Here is a 20,416-nt window from a genome sequence, read left to right as displayed (position 1 = left end):
CTTCGTTAACCATTTTTTTATGCTTTTATTCAATAATCCCAGTGAAATTGAGTTTCTTCTGTTTTCTGTTTCTGGAAATAGACACTGCAAAAGTTTAGTTTTTAACATTTATATAGTGTAAAAAATTCATATTGATTAGTTGGTAGCATTAAGTGTTTCTTTCTGTCATATACTATACATTAAGTGAAATATTGCATAGGTCTTTAAAAAAATGATGACATATCTTGAAAAAGTTTAAAATTTCTAATGTATAAAAAATTCTCAGCTTGGGAGAAAAAAAATGTAGTCGATAAAATAGCTGATTATGTTTAAAACTTGATAAAATTGTTCAAGAATTAGAGTATTTTTGAATGAAACATTTGCCCCCTCCATACAAATATCTAAGATTTGGATTCTTAAATAACCTATTAAACAATTTACACAATGAAAAAAACATTAAAATAAACAAATTAAAATAATAGCATTATTTTAATTTTGCCTATATTACAAATATTGAATTTTTTGTGTTTTTTAGATTTTTTTTCTTTATAAATTGTTTTTATTGCTAGTAAATTGATAAACAGTTCTAATAACTCTTATTACCCCTCGACCCCCATCTTCTACATTTCTTAAAATAATATAAAGGAGTTAAAATAGAAGAAGCAGTTGAAATTCTTCAGCAGCTATTTATACAAAAGCTGAGTGTTTAAAGTATATGTGAATATTTTACTTTTTGAATTTCTTGAGCAAATGGGTTTCTACCTTGGCAATTATTGTTTAAAGCTATGTATTCTTAGATAGGTTACTTTTTTTTTTTTTTTCTACATTTTCTTTTAACTAGTAAATTACATTGAAAAATCAAGATTTCCTATTTATTTATTCTCCAAAAGTAGTTACTGTTATAAATATGAAATATTAAGAACAATGACTTTTTTTTAATGTTATTCGTAATTTGAATGTAATAGATAATATATATTTTGAGAAATGGAGCTGTTATAGCTTGAAAGTATGATTTATGAAGTTTAAATTATTTTTATATAGTCATTTTCATTTTATGAATCTTTTTGAATAAAAACCAGGTTTTATATGGATTGAAAAATGTGAAAACTTTATCCCATTTGCATCTTTATTTTCTGTATACATAACTATACCTTCGATATTTTTTTAAAAAATTCCTTTGTGATGGAATTGGTATTCTCTTTTGTATGCATTCACAAAAGTAATTTTTGAATTCTTAGTTAATTTATTTTTAATTTCTAGGTGATATTACTCAAAAGGGATATGAAAAGAAGAGAGCTAAGTTGTTGGCTCCTTATATGCCAGCTCGTAGCACAGGTATGAAAACTTTTCCTGAGTGTAAATTTATGTATGTGGTATATGTAATGTTTAATTCACTGATATTTTGTTGCCTAACAAATTTAAATGGTGCCTGAACTACAGTGTTATTCCTGGTCTTTCCTCCCATAGTTTGCAGTAATAAAGAAATAAGTGCCAAAATACCTATTCTGTCCTCCTACTCTCTTGCTCCTGCTAGCACCAAAGCTGTCAACTATCCCTCTTCTTTATGTAACACATGTTATCCTTCTAAACTATGGCAGGATTAAGATTATATAGATTATTGCTAATTTTGGATTTTTAAATTAACTTGCAAATGCCTTAAATTTAGTTTCATTATTCAGCTAAGATTGCAATATTTATTTCGATTCTGGGAAATACTAAAACATATGTTACTTTTAAATTGCAGTAACTTTTTAAAAACAAAACATATAATATATGATCATAAACCTAAACATATGTGGTATTCATCATAGAATTCAATACTTAGAATCGGGAGAGAAATAAAAAGACTTGAACAATACATTTTTTTACTCATAAAAAAACTATTGAAATGAAGTATAGTTTTAAAAATATTTTTTTATACCTGTATTGTAGAAATTATCTCTATGATCCTTTCTTAATGTTTTGAACTTCAAGAAATATTAGTGCTTAAATGTATCCATTCATTGAACATAAATGGATATGTTTAAAAGATAGTTCCACATTCTATGAAAGCTATCTGTTTGGATTGTGTTTTGATTTTTCATTTCTTTCAATCAAGCCTTGTAAATGCATGGTTACTTTTTTAAACCTTTGGATGTTTTAATCAAAATATATGGTGCAAATCCATATTAATTTTATATAACTACTTTAAATTAAAATTTAATGCTGTTTTTATTTATTTAGCATTGTTGTTATAAATTAATTTTATGGGAATTTTTTTTATTAATATATGCTGTTACAGTCTGTGTTCTATTATTACATCTTTACTGTTCTGTATGACAAAATGTAATGCTTTATATTGTTTCTTCATATTTTAGTATCAGTAAATATTGCATTTTTCTTATTGATATGTTGTGATTCAACTGATTTATTCATTAATATTATAATTCAGTATTCAGTTAAATTTCTAGCATTCATTATTTTAGGGATTAAATTTCCTTATCTTAATCTGTGCAGTAACTTTGCATCATCATAATAAAGCAGTTTTATTTCTGTGGCTATTGTTTTGAATAGTTGAATGAATGCTTTTACTAAAATATTTTAGGCTCTATCAATGGTTTAATTTCACCTAGGGTTTATTATTTATTATTTTTTCAAATAGTTTTTAACCCTAATTTTTTAAAAGGTGCTGCGAGTCCTTCTACAAGAGCCAAGAAAAGAGCTCAGCGAAGACTTACACGAAATGAAAGTCGATATCATTCAGGTAGAGATATCTTTCTTTTAATCTTACATTATAGATATATTCTATTTGACTACCGTAGCCAATTGCGTAGATTAAATAAATACATGTAGAAATTGTGAATAATATAGTAGAATATTCTGATGATCAACTGAAATAAATTAGTTACTAATTTACTCATCATCTCTAGAAATATTGATGGCACATAAATTCATATTGAAAATATATCTGAAATAGAAAAAAAATTATTACTTATTATTTTGTATTCATACTGAATTAATTATTTTATCAAATAAAGTTAGCAGTTAAAACTATAAACATTTTTTTTTTTAATAAAATACTTGAAAATTTAATTCTTTCAAGCATGTAAACAATATTAGGCACTTGGAAACCTACTGAAGCTTGAAATTTCTATTTTTTCTCTCTTTTAAATGAGTAACTAATTCCATATATTCTTCTAGAACATTAGGTTATGACATATTGTGTATATCAAGACAGTATTATCAACTTTACAGTGGTATTTTATGAAATTATTACAATATTTTGAAATCACTGTCGTAAATTATTTAATCAATAGTTGTGCTGCTGAGGGTTATAAAATAATTGGTTTATGGGTTATTAAATAAATTAGTTTTAAATTTTTAAGACATAACTCAATAAATGTTTACAATATAAATAAGGAAATTTGAAACAAAGTTGTTAAATCATTTTATGACAGTCTTTATAACACTTGATTATATGATTAAAATAATGTGAAAAAAATTAATATTTTTTTCATTTTATTCTCTTTAAATGAAAACAGAAAATAAGTTTCACAGAACTAGATATTACCTTTGTGATGTATCTTTTGCATCTTCTTAAAGAAATTTATTTTAAATTTACAATCCTTTTTGAGTATGAAAATGTGCACAAATTTTAGAAAATAAATAAAATATTTATATTGCTATACATGATTTGATGTTGTTCAAATATAATACTACTTGAAATAAATATACATTGTTTAGAAAACATATGTTTCTACGAATTGAAATATGTTTTTAATAAATATGTAAGTTACTAATATCCTTTGTATTTTAAAATTAAATAGAGGTTCGTCAAGAAGCTGTCCAACAAGCACTTGCTGCAATGCAAAATAGGCCAAAACCGTCAGTCCCAATGCCATCTAAGAGAACATCCGTTATGGCTACTTCTCCTTCTAGAGAACGGCATGCATCAGGTGATATTTAATTAAATATGTATCGTATTTATCCTAAATTAATACTTTATGAATTTAAGATTACTATAATTTGCTTTTGAATTATTGCTGAAGATTAATTGGGAAAAAATCATTGTTTAATTTAATTCATAAATAAGGATATTTATCATTTTTTATGCTTAGTATTTTAAACTTTTACTTAGTTAACTATATAAGATTTTGTAATATACCTTATTAATTTGTCTGTGCATGTCTTTTTCAAAGAATTGTCCCTAATTTGCTTTGCATAGTCTTAATAATGAAAATTCAGCATAAGCTTTAATTAACATCTGTTAATTAGAAAATCACTTATAGATAAGGAGGAGGATGACAGTTACTTAAGATTAAAATTAAATTAATGAAAACCATTTGACTTTGTCCTTTTGACTGAAAATTAATATATCTGATATTTCTTGTTCAATAATTCTGTAATAAATTCATTATAATTTGAAATGAAAATTTTCACTAAAGAAGTCAAGAAAATATATTTAGATTTGTTAGAAATCTTACTACTCTATGAAGAATTCAAATGAAAATCCAGTGAAATTATCTTAGTTCCATTTGCATTTATATAGTTATCTCATGTTATAGACATTTATAAGAAAAAACTAATTTAAAAAAAAATGTTTTTGTATTTATATATATGTTGAACGAGTTCCATTTGCCTTTTTTTACTCTTTCTTCTTGCAAAATAAATTTATTTACAGTAGCCAACTTTTTGAATTTGTAATGCAGTTAAAATACATATGAAATGTGCAGTTGTAAATATTCTTTCTAATAATTCTGAATTATTTAATTGCCTCTATATTAAATTGATTTAATAAAAAAGCAATTTAATCTATATTTTGGATTCATATTGTGATTTTATCGTAACTTTTTTTATGTTTTAATGTTAAAATACAGATTCCTCATCTGATGATGATAGTGCTGTTAATGAAGGAAGTACCCCTGAGCAAGAACATCTGCCTACCCATAATATTCACCAAGCTACCACATCTCAGTCCGATACTTCAAGTACATCATCTACTCGCGAAACTCCCTCTCCTCAACAATGGTACAATGGAAGACCTAACAGAGTAGATGATTATTGGGTTCACACTAGTTGTGCTAGTCCTATGACAAACCTTGCTGATGTTATGCAGAATCTCACTCCAAGTATGATCACCGAACATTATAATATATTTCCAACTTTAACCTTCTAAATTAATCTTATATTCAGAGTTCTTCTTCTTACTATACTAAAAAAAGTAAGTTTAAAAATTTATTTGTATATAATTGTTTAATTTTTTTATTTCAGGTTTAAGTGTTCAACCAGATGTTACAAATACTTCTGCAGAAGTCACTAGATGGACATCTGCTGATCATGTTAATCGTTATAATCAAGCCCATATGACTTCAGTTCGTATTACTCACCATTCGTCCACAGGACTCAGTTATGATACCGGTCAGTTTTAACATTGTAAAGCTTAGAAAGTAATAATCATTTTTCTGCCAAATGAAAAATAATAATTTGTTTTATAGGTACGGGAAAATGGAAAGTTTCTGCCAAAATTCAACAGCTTTTAAATACTCTTAAGGTGTGTTTACAGTTTGAATTTTTTAATTAATAGTTGTTGGATTTTTCATAATGTGTTCTATTTTTTAAAAATTTAGCAAAGAATTGCATATATGTATATATATAATATAATATTATATTGATTTGCATATTTATGTCTGTTGATTAATGTTCAGTTATTGAAAAACTATTAGTGTGTTTTCTAGTCATTGAATTTCAGTTAAAAATCTTGAATTTTTGTGCTAGAAAAAAGTTATTTCAAAACCGAACATTTCATATATACAGAAGTGATGATCTTTCTTTTTAACACATTGTCCACATTTTGCAAATTAGATGCTAGCTCCAGAAAGGAGAAATAAAAATAGTATTTATTTTAGATATTTTATCTATCAAAAAGGTCATATTCGGCAGATATCTATTGCATGCCCATTTTACTTAAATTAATATGCAAAGCAAAGTAGTTCAACAGAATATTCCGATATGATGAAATATCTTGTACATAGTGATAAATGAGTAAAAGCTCTTAACTTTGATTTACCAGGAAAAGTAATTATTAATAAAAGTTATAGTTTAATTATCTTAAAAACTTAAATCAAATGATAATTATTGTCTGTTTCCTTAAGTTATATGAGTTTATTGCTGCTCTCAGCTATTTTATTCTCTAATTAAATCTGGTGTGTCACTCATTTCAATCTTGTTCATATTTCACCAATAAAACATTTTTTATTTAGCTTGAAAAAAAAATTTTTCGTATAAAAAATATCTTTTGTTTGCTGAAATGATTAATTATGTCATGGCTTTCAATAATTTATCATATTAGTATGATTACTCATCAAATTTTGTATTAGCGTTCTAAAATTTATTTTAAATAATTAGATAATTAAATAATCCAAAAATATTAGTGTATGATTTTCTCTCCCATTAAATGAATATTTAAGTACTTTATCACTTCACATATTTTTTGTTTATTATGTTATCTCATGTCTATTGTCTTTTGTAACTGTGGTTTCCTGTTGTAGATCTTTAAACTTTTATTATTTCATTATAGAGGCCTAAACGAAGACCCTTGCCAGAATTTTATGTAGATGATGAATCTGATTTAGAAAGTGAGTGTAATTTTTTTTTTAATTTTATTTTGAAAAGCTTGTAATGTGTACTCATATTGTTTTATTTATCTAGCTAAGCAGTTAGATCCAAATGCCCCTAGACCAGAGGGAAATACAATGACTCCTATTACAGGCGAAGAGCTATTAGTAAGTTTTTTTTGTATTTGCTCAGGTTCACTCTCTCTTTTTTAACATTATAATTTCTTATTATTATGTATATTTGATTTAGTGGTAAATTTAAGAGGAAGAATAATTTATTCTCAAATTTTTATATCTATTTCTTGAAATATCTTGTTGCTTTTTGTTTGATAATTGAAAATTATGTGAATGATTCTAATTACTTTTTGTTTCAACAAAACTACAATATTTGAATTTACAAAAAATAGGTTCCATCTGGCCTTCCTCTTACGTGTGAAGCAGCTATAAAAAGATACGGGTCAGGGACTTTTAAAGCACCTGCTGCAACTGTTCTAGACACTACAGGAAAAATTAGCGCTCCCTTAACTTATGGTATGTGTGTTATGGATTAATTATTGTTTAAAATTTGCTTGAAGACCAGTATTCAGTTGTAATTGCATTCTCTCTGAGAGGTAATTAAAAATTGTTTTGTAAAAAAATAATGATTTACCATTTGTGATCATAACCATCAAACCAGGTGTTTTTATTATTGTGAAATCTGTGTTCATATAATTAAAAAAAAATCCTATGAGGAGTTATTCTATTTCTAATTTTGTGTCAACTTTTTGTGTAGCTATAAGTTATGGTTATAATGTTGACAATTTATACTTTCTGTGTTTTATTTTGTATGTCTCAGTTATGGTTAAAAGTATGATCTACAGCTCCTGTTTTCCATTGAGATCTAACGGATATATTTTTCAAAGATACTATTTGATTAATTCTTAATATTAATATCTTTTTAAAGTTGCCACATATATAAGCTGCCAAATGAAGTCTAAGCTTGAATGTTTAATGAGTGTCTGAAATAATAAAATATACCCTACTTTTATTTTAATATGTATGTCCACAATTTTTTTCATTTATTAGGTAAATTATTAAGCAGATCTCAAAAAATAGGCTACAACCTGTTAAATAAAGTTGGCCAAAAAGGAGAAGTTGGAATCAAACCTGGTGATCGAGTAAGTCTTTTCTTCCTTCATCCTTTGTCTCTCTCTCTCTCTTTCCCTCTAGCTTGCTACTCAGTATTAAATCTAGTTTTAAGGAAAAGATGTTGCAATAGTTAATAATTTTCTGTTTTTAAAAGCTATTATCAACCCTGTTTCTTTACTGAGATATAACTGAGTTGAAATATAATTTATTGATGAGCTTGTCATGAACTAGTTAATATGCCCCTTGTTGCTTGGAATACAGATTTGTTCATATGCAATATTTTTAATGTAAAAAACTAATTTTATTTGAGATATAATACACACGATACTTTTATTATACCACACTACTTTATTGACTGCCTTTGATCATTTGTAATCGCTTGAAAATGAAGGGCAAATTAGATTTTTTAGGGATCTGTAAATAACTATATTAAACCAATAAAAAAAACCATTTTAAAAAATAATGCTGGAGTAAATCAGTCTTACTCTTGCCATATTTCAAAATCTTCTACATTAATTTTGAAAAAAGTAATAATGACTAAGGAAAAAATAGCACATAAAAGAAATTAGCATCACTCAAGAGGTAAAATTTTGAGTTTTAAGCTAGCAATAAAAGATTTTCTTGGAATTTAATGCAGAAAAGTGGCAAAATTTCATTTAATTTCTAATGAATTGTGAATAGTTTATTAACTTTTGGACTTTGAAAGGCTAACAGTATTTTTTTTTTTTTTTTTTTTGCTCCTAAAGAATAAGTGTGCAAAGTTTTTTTTAAATCAGTCCAATCGAAGAATATAGTACATTTATATATACATAGTCACAATATCTTATATGAAAATTATCTCAATATATGTAAATAATTTTTTAGAAATTAGTTGAAATATTATTAGGTAAAATTATTTTTGAAATATTTTTTCTCCCATCCCACAGGTGGCATTGGTATACCCTAACAGCGACCCACTTTCTTTTATGTGTGCATTTTATGGGTGTGTCACTGCTGGAGTAGTACCTGTTCCTATTGAAGTACCACTTACTAGAAGGGTAGGTTGATTCTTCGTTTTTCTAAGCATTCGTAAAGTTTTTTTTTATTTTGCTTGCAACTTTTAAATAAATAATCTCGTTGGAATTTTAAAATACATTCATGGATAGTTGTATTTGAAAATGAACTTGGAAATGTGGAAATTAAAATTCGTATCTGTTGGCATTTAAAAGTTTGTTTAATCGGTTTCATTCAGCAACTATATGTTTCATAATTTCTCTTTGTTTAAGAATAGATTCCAAGTAATGGTTGACATTAAAGCTTTATGCTATTTACTGTAAGTCCAATTAAGAATAGTGAATTATATTCTTAAAGTACATATTATATTTATGGAAGCATTCAACTTATTATTTGCAACATTTTATATACAGCACATCTTATATCAATGAATAATCATGACATGGAACTTTTCAAGAATCAAACAAAGTTTGGTTTCTTTAATTGAATAGTTTTTATATATATATATATATATATATATATATATATATATATATATATATATATATATATATATATATATATATATTGTTAATACGTGCTTTTCTTAATAATGCTAAAAAAAAGTGTTGTATTAAAAAATTTGCAAGAAAATTGAATTTGTGAGTTTCCCCTTTCTCTCTTCTTGTATCAGAATAAAACATTTCGTGGAAATTAAAAGCAATGCTTTCAGAATTTTGTTTGTATTGGAACAGCCGTACATTTTTTGATGAATGAAAGTATATCGAATTTTATCCAATGAAATATATTCATTTTATGGATTTATTCTTGAATGTTATTTTGTTTTCATATTTTTTTTTTAACTTTATATTAGAGAATGTTGTAAATATTATTTTTAATCTTGTACAGTTAGTAGCTATTATAAAATCGTTTAAATTGATTGAAAATTTAAAAATCTTTGATATATTATATATTTAAAAACATTTTATTACTAGCATATCTAATGCATAAAGACTCTTATGTCTTTAATAATTTTTGTGATTATATTTGATAAAATACAATTTTTAAAACTACAATTGTAGAAATAAAATAGATTCTGATGAAAATGCAAATTAAAACAATTGTTAATCCTCTACTATATATATGCACATATACAATAGACTCAACTAAGGCTAAAAGGAAGAAACATTGCCAGGAACCAAAAACTGTCAGTTTTAACTTTCTCATGCAAAGCTTTGATCTTCACTAATCATTAATACCTTAAAAATAAAATATTTAAATTTTTATAAGGTGTAACGCATCGTTTTATGGCAAGGTTTCATTTATTTTAAAAGCATTGTATTCTGACTGTACATGATTTTATTTCCTACATTTAAATAAACATTTGAAGATTTTTCTTTATTAACATGTTTAAATACTATTTCTTCAAAATTTCACATTAGAAAATTAAGCATCCAACTGTATTAAGAAGCCAGATTATATGAGTGAGAGCATGTTTAAAATGGCATGGATTGGTGATAGGACGGAATTCTATAAACCTTACTTTCCTATCAAGCTTTTTTCGCCTACCTTTCATCCATAATAGGCCAAATAGTTGCGATTATGTGTTTTTCTTCTTTTTGTGTTATTCATCAGTGTTTCTGATACTTCTTTTTGTAAATTTTAGGATGCAGGTTCTCAACAGATAGGCTTTTTGTTAGGAAGTTGTGGTGTAAGTTACGCACTTACATCTGAGGCATGTTATAAAGGTCTTCCGAAAACTGCTACTGGTGATATTCATATTTTTAGGGGTAGGTTTTATTTTATGAGTATAATAAATTACAAATTGATATATATTAATATCATTGTTCAGTATTTTTTCTGGTACTGGAATTAAAAATTTTCTTATAAAATATTTTAATATGTATGTTATTTCTAAAACTATGATTCATTGAAATAAATATGAAGCTAAAGTAATTCTACAGGATCAGTAAATGGGTGCATTGTACTTAGAATGAATGAAAGCACAATGAACTTTGAATTAGATAGGTTACATTTGCTTTGCTGAAATTGCAGAGAAAACATACAGATTTGGAGAAAGAAATTGTATTAATATTTTTATCTCTTCCAGGATGGCCAAAATTAAATTGGGTTGTGACAGAGCATCTCAGTAAACCCCCTAAAGATTGGACTCCACCATCTAGGTTAACTGAGGAAACACCTGCATACATAGAGGTAACGTGTGTGTGTGAATTATTTTTGAAACAAAATAAATGTTTTATTTTCTATGTTTGTGGTTTTGTCATGTTCAATGATTTTCTAGTTCATCACAGTTAAAATAATTTTATAGTATACTGTTGATAAAGATGGGGCCATGAAAGGTGTTGCAGTTACAAGAGTGGCTATGGCAAATCATTGCAGAACATTAACAGCAGCTTGCAATTATACTGAAGGTAAGTATTGTGTTTGATTTTTATTAGTGATTTATAAATTAATTTAATCTTAAGTATATAAAAATCTGTAATTTTTTCTAGGTGAAGTTATGGTGTGTGTTTTGGATTTCAAAAGAGATGTGGGATTGTGGCATAGTATTCTTACAGTAAGAGATAAAATAATTTGCTCTATATTTTGTTTAAAAGGTCTGTAATTATAAAATAAATTTGATGTTGAAAAATATTATTTTGTTGTTAGTGAGATTTAAAGGTATTCTTCATTTAAATATTAATTACAGTGAAAGATGCAATTCTTATTAAATTCTAAAATTTTTTCATTCTTATTTAATAATATTTGCTTTTTAAAACCGAAAGTAATTTATAATCTTTAATTAGTACCATAATGGCAATTATCTTTATAGTGTAGGTAGAATATGGGATAATTTTATCTCTCATTGTGGAATAATAAGATCAATATTGGAAAAATAAGTAACAAAAGTTATCTCTTATCTAGGAAAAAATTATGATATAAATTTAATTGGTCCTAAATTAAAATATCTGTCCTTTGATGTTATATATCTAACTGAGATTTCAATTTTTTTAGTAATATCATTCATGCTAGAATGATCATTTCATGTTAAAATTACATGCAATTTCTTATATTTTCAAAGGCAAAAAAAAAAAGTATTTTGTATACTTGCTAATACCTTCGATGTTGTGAATAGCGAAATTTCATTTTTTCCGAAATTTCAGAGTGTTCTCAATGGCATGCATGTTATATTCATTCCGTATGCTTTAATGAAAGTGAATCCGGCATCTTGGTTAATAATGATTACAAAATTCAAAGGTACGTTTCGATTATTTGGGTTAATTTCTTTCTTTTTTTTTATCAAGATTTTGAGAATTTATTTTATTTTGTCATTTACATATATGTGTTGTTTTTTTAGCAAGTGTTGCAATTTGTAAATCAAGAGACCTACACTGGGGTCTGTTAGCTACAAAGGATCACAAAGATGTCAATCTTAATTCATTAAGGTTACTTCTAATAGCAGATGGATCCAATCCATGTAAATATTACATTTTCGTGAATTAAATGTTTGAATATAGCTGTTTGAAAAAAAGAAAAAAAAGGGTTAAATTTCTGAGCTATTTATTCTTTTAAATTTTAGGGTCCTTATCATCATGTGATCAATTTATTAGTGTATTCCACAGTCGCGGTCTACGTCCTGATGCTGTTTGTCCTTGTGCAGCTTCCCCTGAAGGCCTTACAGTATCAATAAGAAGGTTTGATGGATTCTGATTTATCTTTCCATTTATGTTGTTGCATGCTTTTACTTTTATGCAAAGACTTGCTTTAAAAGGTGTGGCAAAAAAGTCTTACAGTTTTTCTAAAAAATCCTTCTAGATGGCACACAAGTCACTTCAGTTATAAAAACGTACTTAATAACATTAAAATAGCTTTCGAAAATCATTTTTCTTATTTTCTTTTGGTTTTAATTTTTGATGAGTTATATTGTGAAAGTGTATATTACTAATTGTATGCTTTATAAATCTGTTTTCAAATATATTTTTTACCGTAGTTTTTGTTTTATTTCGTTTCTACATACTTTATCACTTGATTTGTTCTTTCTTTGTATTGATAGAATTTTGTAATCAAATTTTCACTCACTTCTTGAAGTACTAAAGTTTTGAAATTTCCTACGCTTTTGTATTGATGAAAATATACTAGTTTAATATTTTAAGAATCGAAATTATAAGTTACTCGATTAATTTCATTAGATTTAATTCCATGTGTGTGGCTCCTTTTGGTTGAGATTTTAAGATTTCATTAAGTGTATATGAATTGCAAAAAAAAAAAAAAAGAAAAGAAAAAGAAAGAAAGTAGAGTAGAAGTAAAAAATAAATTTTATAAAAACTTCTTTTCGTACATATATGACTGTTGGGTTTTTTTATGCATTTTTGTTTAAATGCTTACGAAATTGTTCTTTTAAAAATTTTAAAAATAATAAGCCTAGAAATGTGAATGATTCTTTTCTATCAGTCAATGCTGTAAGGAAATAGTGATTAATTATGTACTTGTCTTGAAACTGGATTTTTCATATAGCTTTATTCTGTTTTATAGCTTTTTAAAAATGTTTACTATTGTATTTAGAATATAAAAGTACTGTATCATATACTGAAGGCTGCATATATGTTTTTTTGTTCCCACATTTAAAATTTTTTCTTACATTGTATAGTGTTGATTAGTGCTTAGTATTAAATCAATTTGTTTTCATTCTAGGCCAGGTCAAATTCTAGGACCTGTCTCTTGTGGTAGAGGTGTTCTTTCGATGTCAGCTTTAAGTTATGGTGTTATAAGAGTAGATCAGGAAAATAGTTTAACATCTCTTACTCTCCAAGATTGTGGCCAGATAATGCCTGGAGGTATTTTTGCTGAAATATTATTTTAAATATTCCAGAATTTTTGTTACAATATATCATAGTTATTACATGTATAACATATTTACTTAAAATTATTTTATATTTTATTTTTAGCATATGCAGCAATAGTATCAGTGAATGGCCTTCCTTTTCTCTGTAAGACTGATGAAGTGGGTGAAATTTGTGTTTGCTCTTATGGAACAGCATCATCTTACTGGGGTTTGCAAGGATTGACTAATACTATATTTAAAGTAAGATTATTAAATATTCTCTACACTTTAAACTTCTCCCCCGCCCAACTAAAAAAAAAAAAACTTACTCTTGATCCCATTTAAATGTAGATGCAGCCTTTATATCCTGATGGGACACCAGTTAATGATCAGAATTGGACACGAACTGGGTTATTAGGATTTATTGGTCCTGTAAGTATATCTGTTATCAATGTTATTTAGTTGAAAGTATTATTTTTGATAACAATTAATTAATCTGTTTATATGGCTAGATAATTAATTTTATGCATTTAATTTTTTTTTATTGTTTGTGATTTAGGGTTGATGAAAAATATAACCTCCATTGCAATTCACTTAAAATCTTACCTGACTTTTAATCATTAAAATAATTTTCACTAATTCTTATCTTACTCAAATTAATATGTCGTCTTCTGCTTTACATTTAGGGTGGTCTTGTATTTGTCTGTGGTACTCGAGATGGTCTGATGCAAGTGAGTGGACGAAAACATAACACTGATGACATTATTGCTACTGTGTTGGCTGTGGAGCCAATGAAATTTATTTATCGCGGAAGGTAATTTAGTTTAATAAAATATCTTATGTTGTCAGCTTGACTTATAACTTCAAATATTTGAATATTTTCTATTACAGCCATAATTTCCTGTTGATTTCAGTTAAAAATACTTCCATTTTTATTTGTTTTATTGAAGTTGAATCTAAATTTACTGTTTTGAAAAGGTGTATTATGCCTTACTTCTGGTAATATAAGGAAAATAAAGCTTTTTACTCTTGAGTTAGACCTGCCGTAATTTTAATCATTTGACAGCAGAGTTTTTAAATTTTTAACACAATTTTCTATAAGAATGAAGACACCAGATTCCAAATAAGACATTTATTTTTTTGAATTTAGACCCCCACCCCCACCTTTGGGAAAAAATCTTTTAAAACTGAAGCTGGGACATAATGCAATAGATTCTTGATAATCCAGGAGACCATTATCAAAAATTTATAAAAATCACATATTTATCATCGAATTTCGCTGCTTGTTTTTTAGAAGAAGTTGTAGCGATGATTTGCTTTCATTTTGGAGGAATTTAACTATTGAATGCTGTTTATGGCTTTGCATAATATTTGTCAACGTTTTGAAAAAATTAATTTAAATATTACTTGAAAAGGATATAGAATTTCTTAATTTTGAAAACCATGTATTTGGTTTTGAGAGTTTAATAAGGCAAGGATGAATGGATATGAAAATGGTTAGACGATTTAAACCATTTGCATAATTGTTTAAACAAAGACATCAATTTAGCGACACAAAATATTAAATGATGACAAAATCATACAATGCAGTACCTTGTAGAAAATAAACTAATCCTCTCAGAAAAAGGGGATACTTGCTGGAATGTAAATTACAGTTCTGTACTAACACTCGCTGAAGCTCATCTTAAATACTTAGAACACTGAGAAGTAACTAGATGTAGAAATTTATCTTGAAAAATCTACACACTTCCATTGAAAGTCTTTGAAAAAGACGAATTTGCAATCTTATTTTGACTAGTAATACGTCAAGCAAATGCCAACTTTGCTAAGGGTGGACCAATCCTGCTGGTTTTCTTTTCAAAGTGGCTTTCAAGAATTCAATTTGTGAATTGCTTGAGGTATTAAAACTTGCTTCTATAATATTTAAAATTATCTGTAGTTTGATTGTATATGTCATTCTTTGAACAAAAGTATTATTCTGCTTTCTTTCATTCAAATAATTAAAAGAGCTGAAATTATCAATTGAAATCTTTTGTTTACTTTTGTAGGATTGCAGTGTTTTCTGTAAAAGTGTTAAGAGATGAACGAATATGTGTTATTGCCGAGCAAAGACCTGATTGTGCAGAAGAAGAGGTAATTTGTTTATTTATGGCTTGTTTGACAAAATAAATAATTTTTGTTCTTGCATAGTTTTGCCTTAATTATAATAATTTTACTACTTGTTTTTGGTAGAGCTTTCAATGGATGAGTCGAGTTCTTCAGGCTGTTGATAGCATACATCAAGTGGGGATATATTGTTTGGCATTAGTGTCACCAAATTGCCTGCCGAAAGTGAGTAATGAATATTTTCTGATATACTTTATATATGAAAGTAAATGATTTTTTTACTTAAACGTTTACATCCTTCATGAGAATTTATATGTGTTTATGTTAGCTAAAACTGTTATCAGCTATTTAGAAAAACTATTGCATGTAAAACTTTATTATAAAATCCTGATTGAATTGTGATTGTTCTATGCATAGCATATTTTCAAAAGCAGGAGAATTAAATAAATCAAAGAATGTAACAAACTGTAATTCAACTATTTTAAGTCATGCTCATTTTATTTATTTGACTGATTTTTACGTTTGATGTTTTTTCCTAAGCTGAACAGTTTGAGTTTTCAATTTGCTCATTACTGTTTGAATGAATAATAATCGTCTTTTATATCCAATATTGCTGATAAGAAATTACTCTCTGTTGATTGTTTTATTATTATGGGGAAGTAAATAGGTATCTAATTATTAACTGAATGGTTAAGTTGTAAACTAAACAAAATTCTTAATAACTAATAGATTTTGCTGTTTTTAACTAAAATGTAAAAATGTAAATATTTTTTAGATATATTATTTAGCACTTTTAAGTTGATTACATTTATTCAGTTTAAAGAATCAAATTTCAGGAAGGAAGATTGAATGCTGATAGAATTTAATTACGAGAAGTGTTGTCTTTCAATTAAAATAAATTAATTTTTGATTGAATAAATTCGGTCGCCCGGCATTTTAAAATTGTTCTGGAGAAAAATTGTATTCATTTTTTGAGAAGAATTTGTATTAAAAATTCAGACATCATTAATATATCTTATTGTTGATTTCATGTTTTATATTTAGTCTATTTATTTCTTTTAAATTCAGATCCAGTTAAGACTACATTTAATTTGGTTTATACTTATAGACACCTCTTGGTGGGATCCACCTATCGGAAACAAAACGTAGATTTTTAGAAGGCAGTTTACATCCGGCAAATGTTCTTATGTGCCCTCACACTTGTGTTACCAACCTGCCTAAACCAAGAGAAATTCATCCCGGTAAGCGATGTATTTAAAATGGTTTTTGAAAGAAATTATGAATAAGAAAACATTTGCTTGTATTTTAAGTTAATATATGTGTGCAATTATCTTTAGTTGCTAAATATATTTGAGTGCTGAATGGTTTCTTTCTATATTAAATGTTCACTTGATTTAAAAAGTTTCATTTTTAATAATAATGCGTACTTGATTAGAAATTAACAGTCATGAAAATATGAATGTATTTCTCAATTTTGGTGTGTGTGTTTTTATCAGTTTCAATTTTTGTTATATTGCGCTTTTTTGTGTATATGTCACTTTTTAACTACATTTGTACTCTGGCTAGAAGTTGGTCCTGCTTCAGTCATGGTAGGAAACATGGTGCAAGGTGTACGATTGGCTTCTGCTCAAGGTCGTGATATTGGAGTCATAGACGATGATAGTGATACTGCTCGTAAATATCAATTCATCTCTGAAATTCTGAAATGGAGAGTCACAACTACTGCTGACCATGTTATTTTTACATTATTCAATTCTAAGGTAAGCTTTCCTTAATGGATAAATTTATTTGTCTGCTGAAAGCTGTTAAATTAGTAAAGAATTATTTTCATGCATGGTGATTTCAGAGATGTCTACAGCATTCTATGATTTCTACAATCTTCTCATTTTAATTTCAGGGTGGTATAACTGGAACTCTGACTTGTTCTCAGCTTCATAAAAGAGCTGAAAGAGTAGCATGTTTGTTACTGGAAAAAGGAAAACTTAACACTGGTGATCATGTGGCTCTTATTTATCCACCTGGCTTGGATTTGATTTGTGCCTTTTATGGCTGTCTGTATGTTGGTACGTCTGAATTTGATTTTAGTTTTATTTTACGCATAATAGTATATAAAATCTTTTTTTTTTTTTTCTAAATAATTTTTTTTATTTTTAGGTGTTGTTCCAGTTACTATTCGACCACCGCATCCTCAAAACTTACAAACTACTTTACCAACCGTTAGAATGATTGTTGATGTGAGCAAATCTGTTCTGATACTTTCTACAGCTCCTGTGTCTAAATTATTGAAATCCAAAGTTAGTATTTTGTTTAATTTGACCAGAATCTTAAATTACTTTTCAGATAACCAGTATATGTTTTTTGTATTGTTGGCTTTGATGTGATTGATGATTTGATTGATGAAATATTCTCTTCAATTGATAAATTGTTAAATCTATTGCTATGACAAGCAGATTGAATAATATGCCTTAATAATTTTGTAATAGATTTGCTGGTTTTAGGAAGCATCTAGTTTAAATCAGCATATAAAACTCCAACGAAAAAAAAAATTTCTGATCTAAAATTCTATGAGCTTTTTTTAATATATTTTATCCTAAAATAATTTTTTATGCTCAGAGCTTCAAAGATATGTTTTATTTAGCTTGATTTTAAATTTTTGAAGCTGAAAGTATTTCTTTCTTTTTTGTTTAATATGATTTTATGGCTTCTTACATTTTAAATACTTCGTTTATTGAAAACTAAATTTATATTGTGTTTGTGAGTTTTAAATAAATTTTATATGTATTTTATTATTTAACTGTTTTGATTTTTAAAAAGCTAAACTTTGAATAAAAGCAATATTGTTTGTTTGTTTTTATCTTATAACACTTGGTTTTTGATGGTCATTAAAATTTTTTTTAGCTTTTCATTTATTGTAAAGGGAACTGCAGTCATATATAAATTTATTTGGTTTTAATTTTTTTATATTATATGATATAATCAAATAGGAAAGTAAATATGTAAAAAAAATCTGCAAATCAAAACAAAAACTAAAATGTGTTGCTTAAGGTGTGAATGAAATATAGAATTCATTCAAATAGATGATCCACATTGAAATAATTATCGTGCAATATTTGCAAAATGTTATCAGAAAAATGTCTTATCAGACTGTTTTAAAAACTCAAATTATTTTCACTTTTAGATGTTCTTCCCTCTTTTATTACTTTTAACGTTTAAATAAACTCATTATCTTACATAAATGATGAACTATGCTAGGGATGTTTGAAACAACTACAGAATTTTTTTAGTGTTGATTCAAGATACATTAAAGCATCATTTATATGTCTGTGAAAAATATATCTTAACAGAAAAGTCTCATTCAAATGCATAACAAATATTCAAGAATTTTTTAAAAAAATCTTATTAAAATAGTAAATGAGAAAAGATAGTACAGGATGTCCATAAAAGAACTCCGTGGTTTTAAAAAATCATATCGAGTTAACGGTATGAGTTTGGTCAGGTCAGTTAATTTTGAAGTAATCAGTAGCTCATCAAATTTTATTCACACCAATTTCAGTTGGTTTTTTCAACATTAGTTAGCGTCGAGAGTCATTAACCTTGGAGCAATATAGCAGACTCTCATTCCATAGCACAGTGTGATGGTGACGCTACAACAAAAGGTTCGCTGTTATCTGGCTTATAGAAACTGAATATGTTACCACTATACAGCGGAACTTGTGATGCTCCTATAGACAAAAATATTTGTCACTGGCTACATGCATTTAAAGAAACAGGAAGTGTGTTAAAACAAAAGTCGCCTAGTAGGCCAAGAGTGTCTAGTGGAACTTGTGATGCTCCTACAGACAGAAATATTTGTCAGTGGTTACGTGCATTTAAAGAAATGGGAAGTGTGCTAAAACAAAAGTCGCCTGATAGGCCAAGAGTGTTTGAAGAGAATGCCAGTAGAATTCGTACTTCATGTCAACGAAGTCCGAAAAAATCGTTGTGATGATCAGTCTTCAATTGGGTATATCAAAATCAACTGTTCTTTGGGTGGTTAACAAAAGGCTCCGTCTAACTGTGTACAAGGTACAACTTGTACACGAAATCAAACCAACAGAAGAAAAAAAAACCCCAAGAGACTAGAGTTTGCTGTTACTATGTTAGACATGGTAGATATTAATAACGAATTTTTTTTTAATGAGATTTTTACTGATGAGGCTTATTTTCATGTAAGTGGTACTGTGAAACGACACATTTTTCGAAATTGAAAAATGTGCCAAATCAGCTGCCTCGTGAGTTAGTGGAATATCAACATGACTCACCGGACGGTAATGTTTGGTGCGGCCTTATGCATAACCAAGTTTTAGATCTCTTCATTTTTGTCGAAAATTCCATGAATGGTAATGTCTACTGTGAAATGTTAGAGGACTATGTTTTCGTTCAGTTGGTTAATATTAAAGCCCTGTCTGCTTTCCGCAAGATGGAGCACCATCTCACTTCAGTTTGCTTGTACGGAAAGCATTAGATACTTGATTTGGCAATAAGTTGATTCGAAGTGAGGGGTTTGTTTCTTGACCACCTAGAAGCCCGGAGCTAATTCCATTAAACTTCTTTTTCTGAGGATATGTCGAGAATCTTGTTTACGTATTTTGTTTTTGAATTTTTCCTTTAACAATAGGTAATGTTAAGGGAAAAAACATTTCTACCATAAGACTTCTTAACATATATTTATATGGTTTAATGGATGTGTTCATTATTTAAATATTTGTGCTATTTATGTAGGAGCATAATAATGCTTATATTTTGAAAGTTGTCAAAGGATTTTATTGTATTGGAA

General features: G+C 27.2%; 1 protein-coding gene across 7 annotated transcripts in view; it reads left to right on the top strand.

The window, feature by feature from the left end:
- The window catches only part of LOC129958160 (disco-interacting protein 2-like), a 187,148-nt gene that overhangs the window by 151,376 nt on the left and 15,356 nt on the right, over nt 1-20,416 (top strand). For 5 of the 7 annotated variants that reach the window (XM_056070398.1, XM_056070400.1, XM_056070394.1 and 2 more), the window contains exons 2-29: nt 1,240-1,314; nt 2,645-2,722; nt 3,786-3,914; nt 4,836-5,087; nt 5,230-5,376; nt 5,454-5,509; nt 6,536-6,593; nt 6,667-6,740; nt 6,980-7,103; nt 7,638-7,729; nt 8,627-8,737; nt 10,339-10,462; nt 10,783-10,886; nt 11,002-11,104; nt 11,186-11,250; nt 11,837-11,930; nt 12,031-12,150; nt 12,253-12,367; nt 13,365-13,507; nt 13,619-13,755; nt 13,846-13,926; nt 14,181-14,308; nt 15,543-15,627; nt 15,727-15,825; nt 16,709-16,841; nt 17,167-17,360; nt 17,498-17,663; nt 17,755-17,894. In XM_056070398.1, the coding sequence (XP_055926373.1) occupies nt 1,240-1,314; nt 2,645-2,722; nt 3,786-3,914; nt 4,836-5,087; nt 5,230-5,376; nt 5,454-5,509; nt 6,536-6,593; nt 6,667-6,740; nt 6,980-7,103; nt 7,638-7,729; nt 8,627-8,737; nt 10,339-10,462; nt 10,783-10,886; nt 11,002-11,104; nt 11,186-11,250; nt 11,837-11,930; nt 12,031-12,150; nt 12,253-12,367; nt 13,365-13,507; nt 13,619-13,755; nt 13,846-13,926; nt 14,181-14,308; nt 15,543-15,627; nt 15,727-15,825; nt 16,709-16,841; nt 17,167-17,360; nt 17,498-17,663; nt 17,755-17,894 (3,227 nt within the window). The remainder of the gene's footprint in view (nt 1-1,239; nt 1,315-2,644; nt 2,723-3,785; nt 3,915-4,835; nt 5,088-5,229; nt 5,377-5,453; nt 5,510-6,535; nt 6,594-6,666; nt 6,741-6,979; nt 7,104-7,637; nt 7,730-8,626; nt 8,738-10,338; nt 10,463-10,782; nt 10,887-11,001; nt 11,105-11,185; nt 11,251-11,836; nt 11,931-12,030; nt 12,151-12,252; nt 12,368-13,364; nt 13,508-13,618; nt 13,756-13,845; nt 13,927-14,180; nt 14,309-15,542; nt 15,628-15,726; nt 15,826-16,708; nt 16,842-17,166; nt 17,361-17,497; nt 17,664-17,754; nt 17,895-20,416) is intronic. The other 2 variants (XM_056070395.1, XM_056070399.1) reach the window with 1 other exon arrangement.

Source organism: Argiope bruennichi, chromosome X1 (assembly GCF_947563725.1).
Source record: "Argiope bruennichi chromosome X1, qqArgBrue1.1, whole genome shotgun sequence".
NCBI lineage: Eukaryota > Metazoa > Arthropoda > Arachnida > Araneae > Araneidae > Argiope > Argiope bruennichi.
The sequence above is the reverse complement of the archived record's forward strand: the minus strand, read 5'-3'. Positions and strand labels throughout refer to the sequence as shown.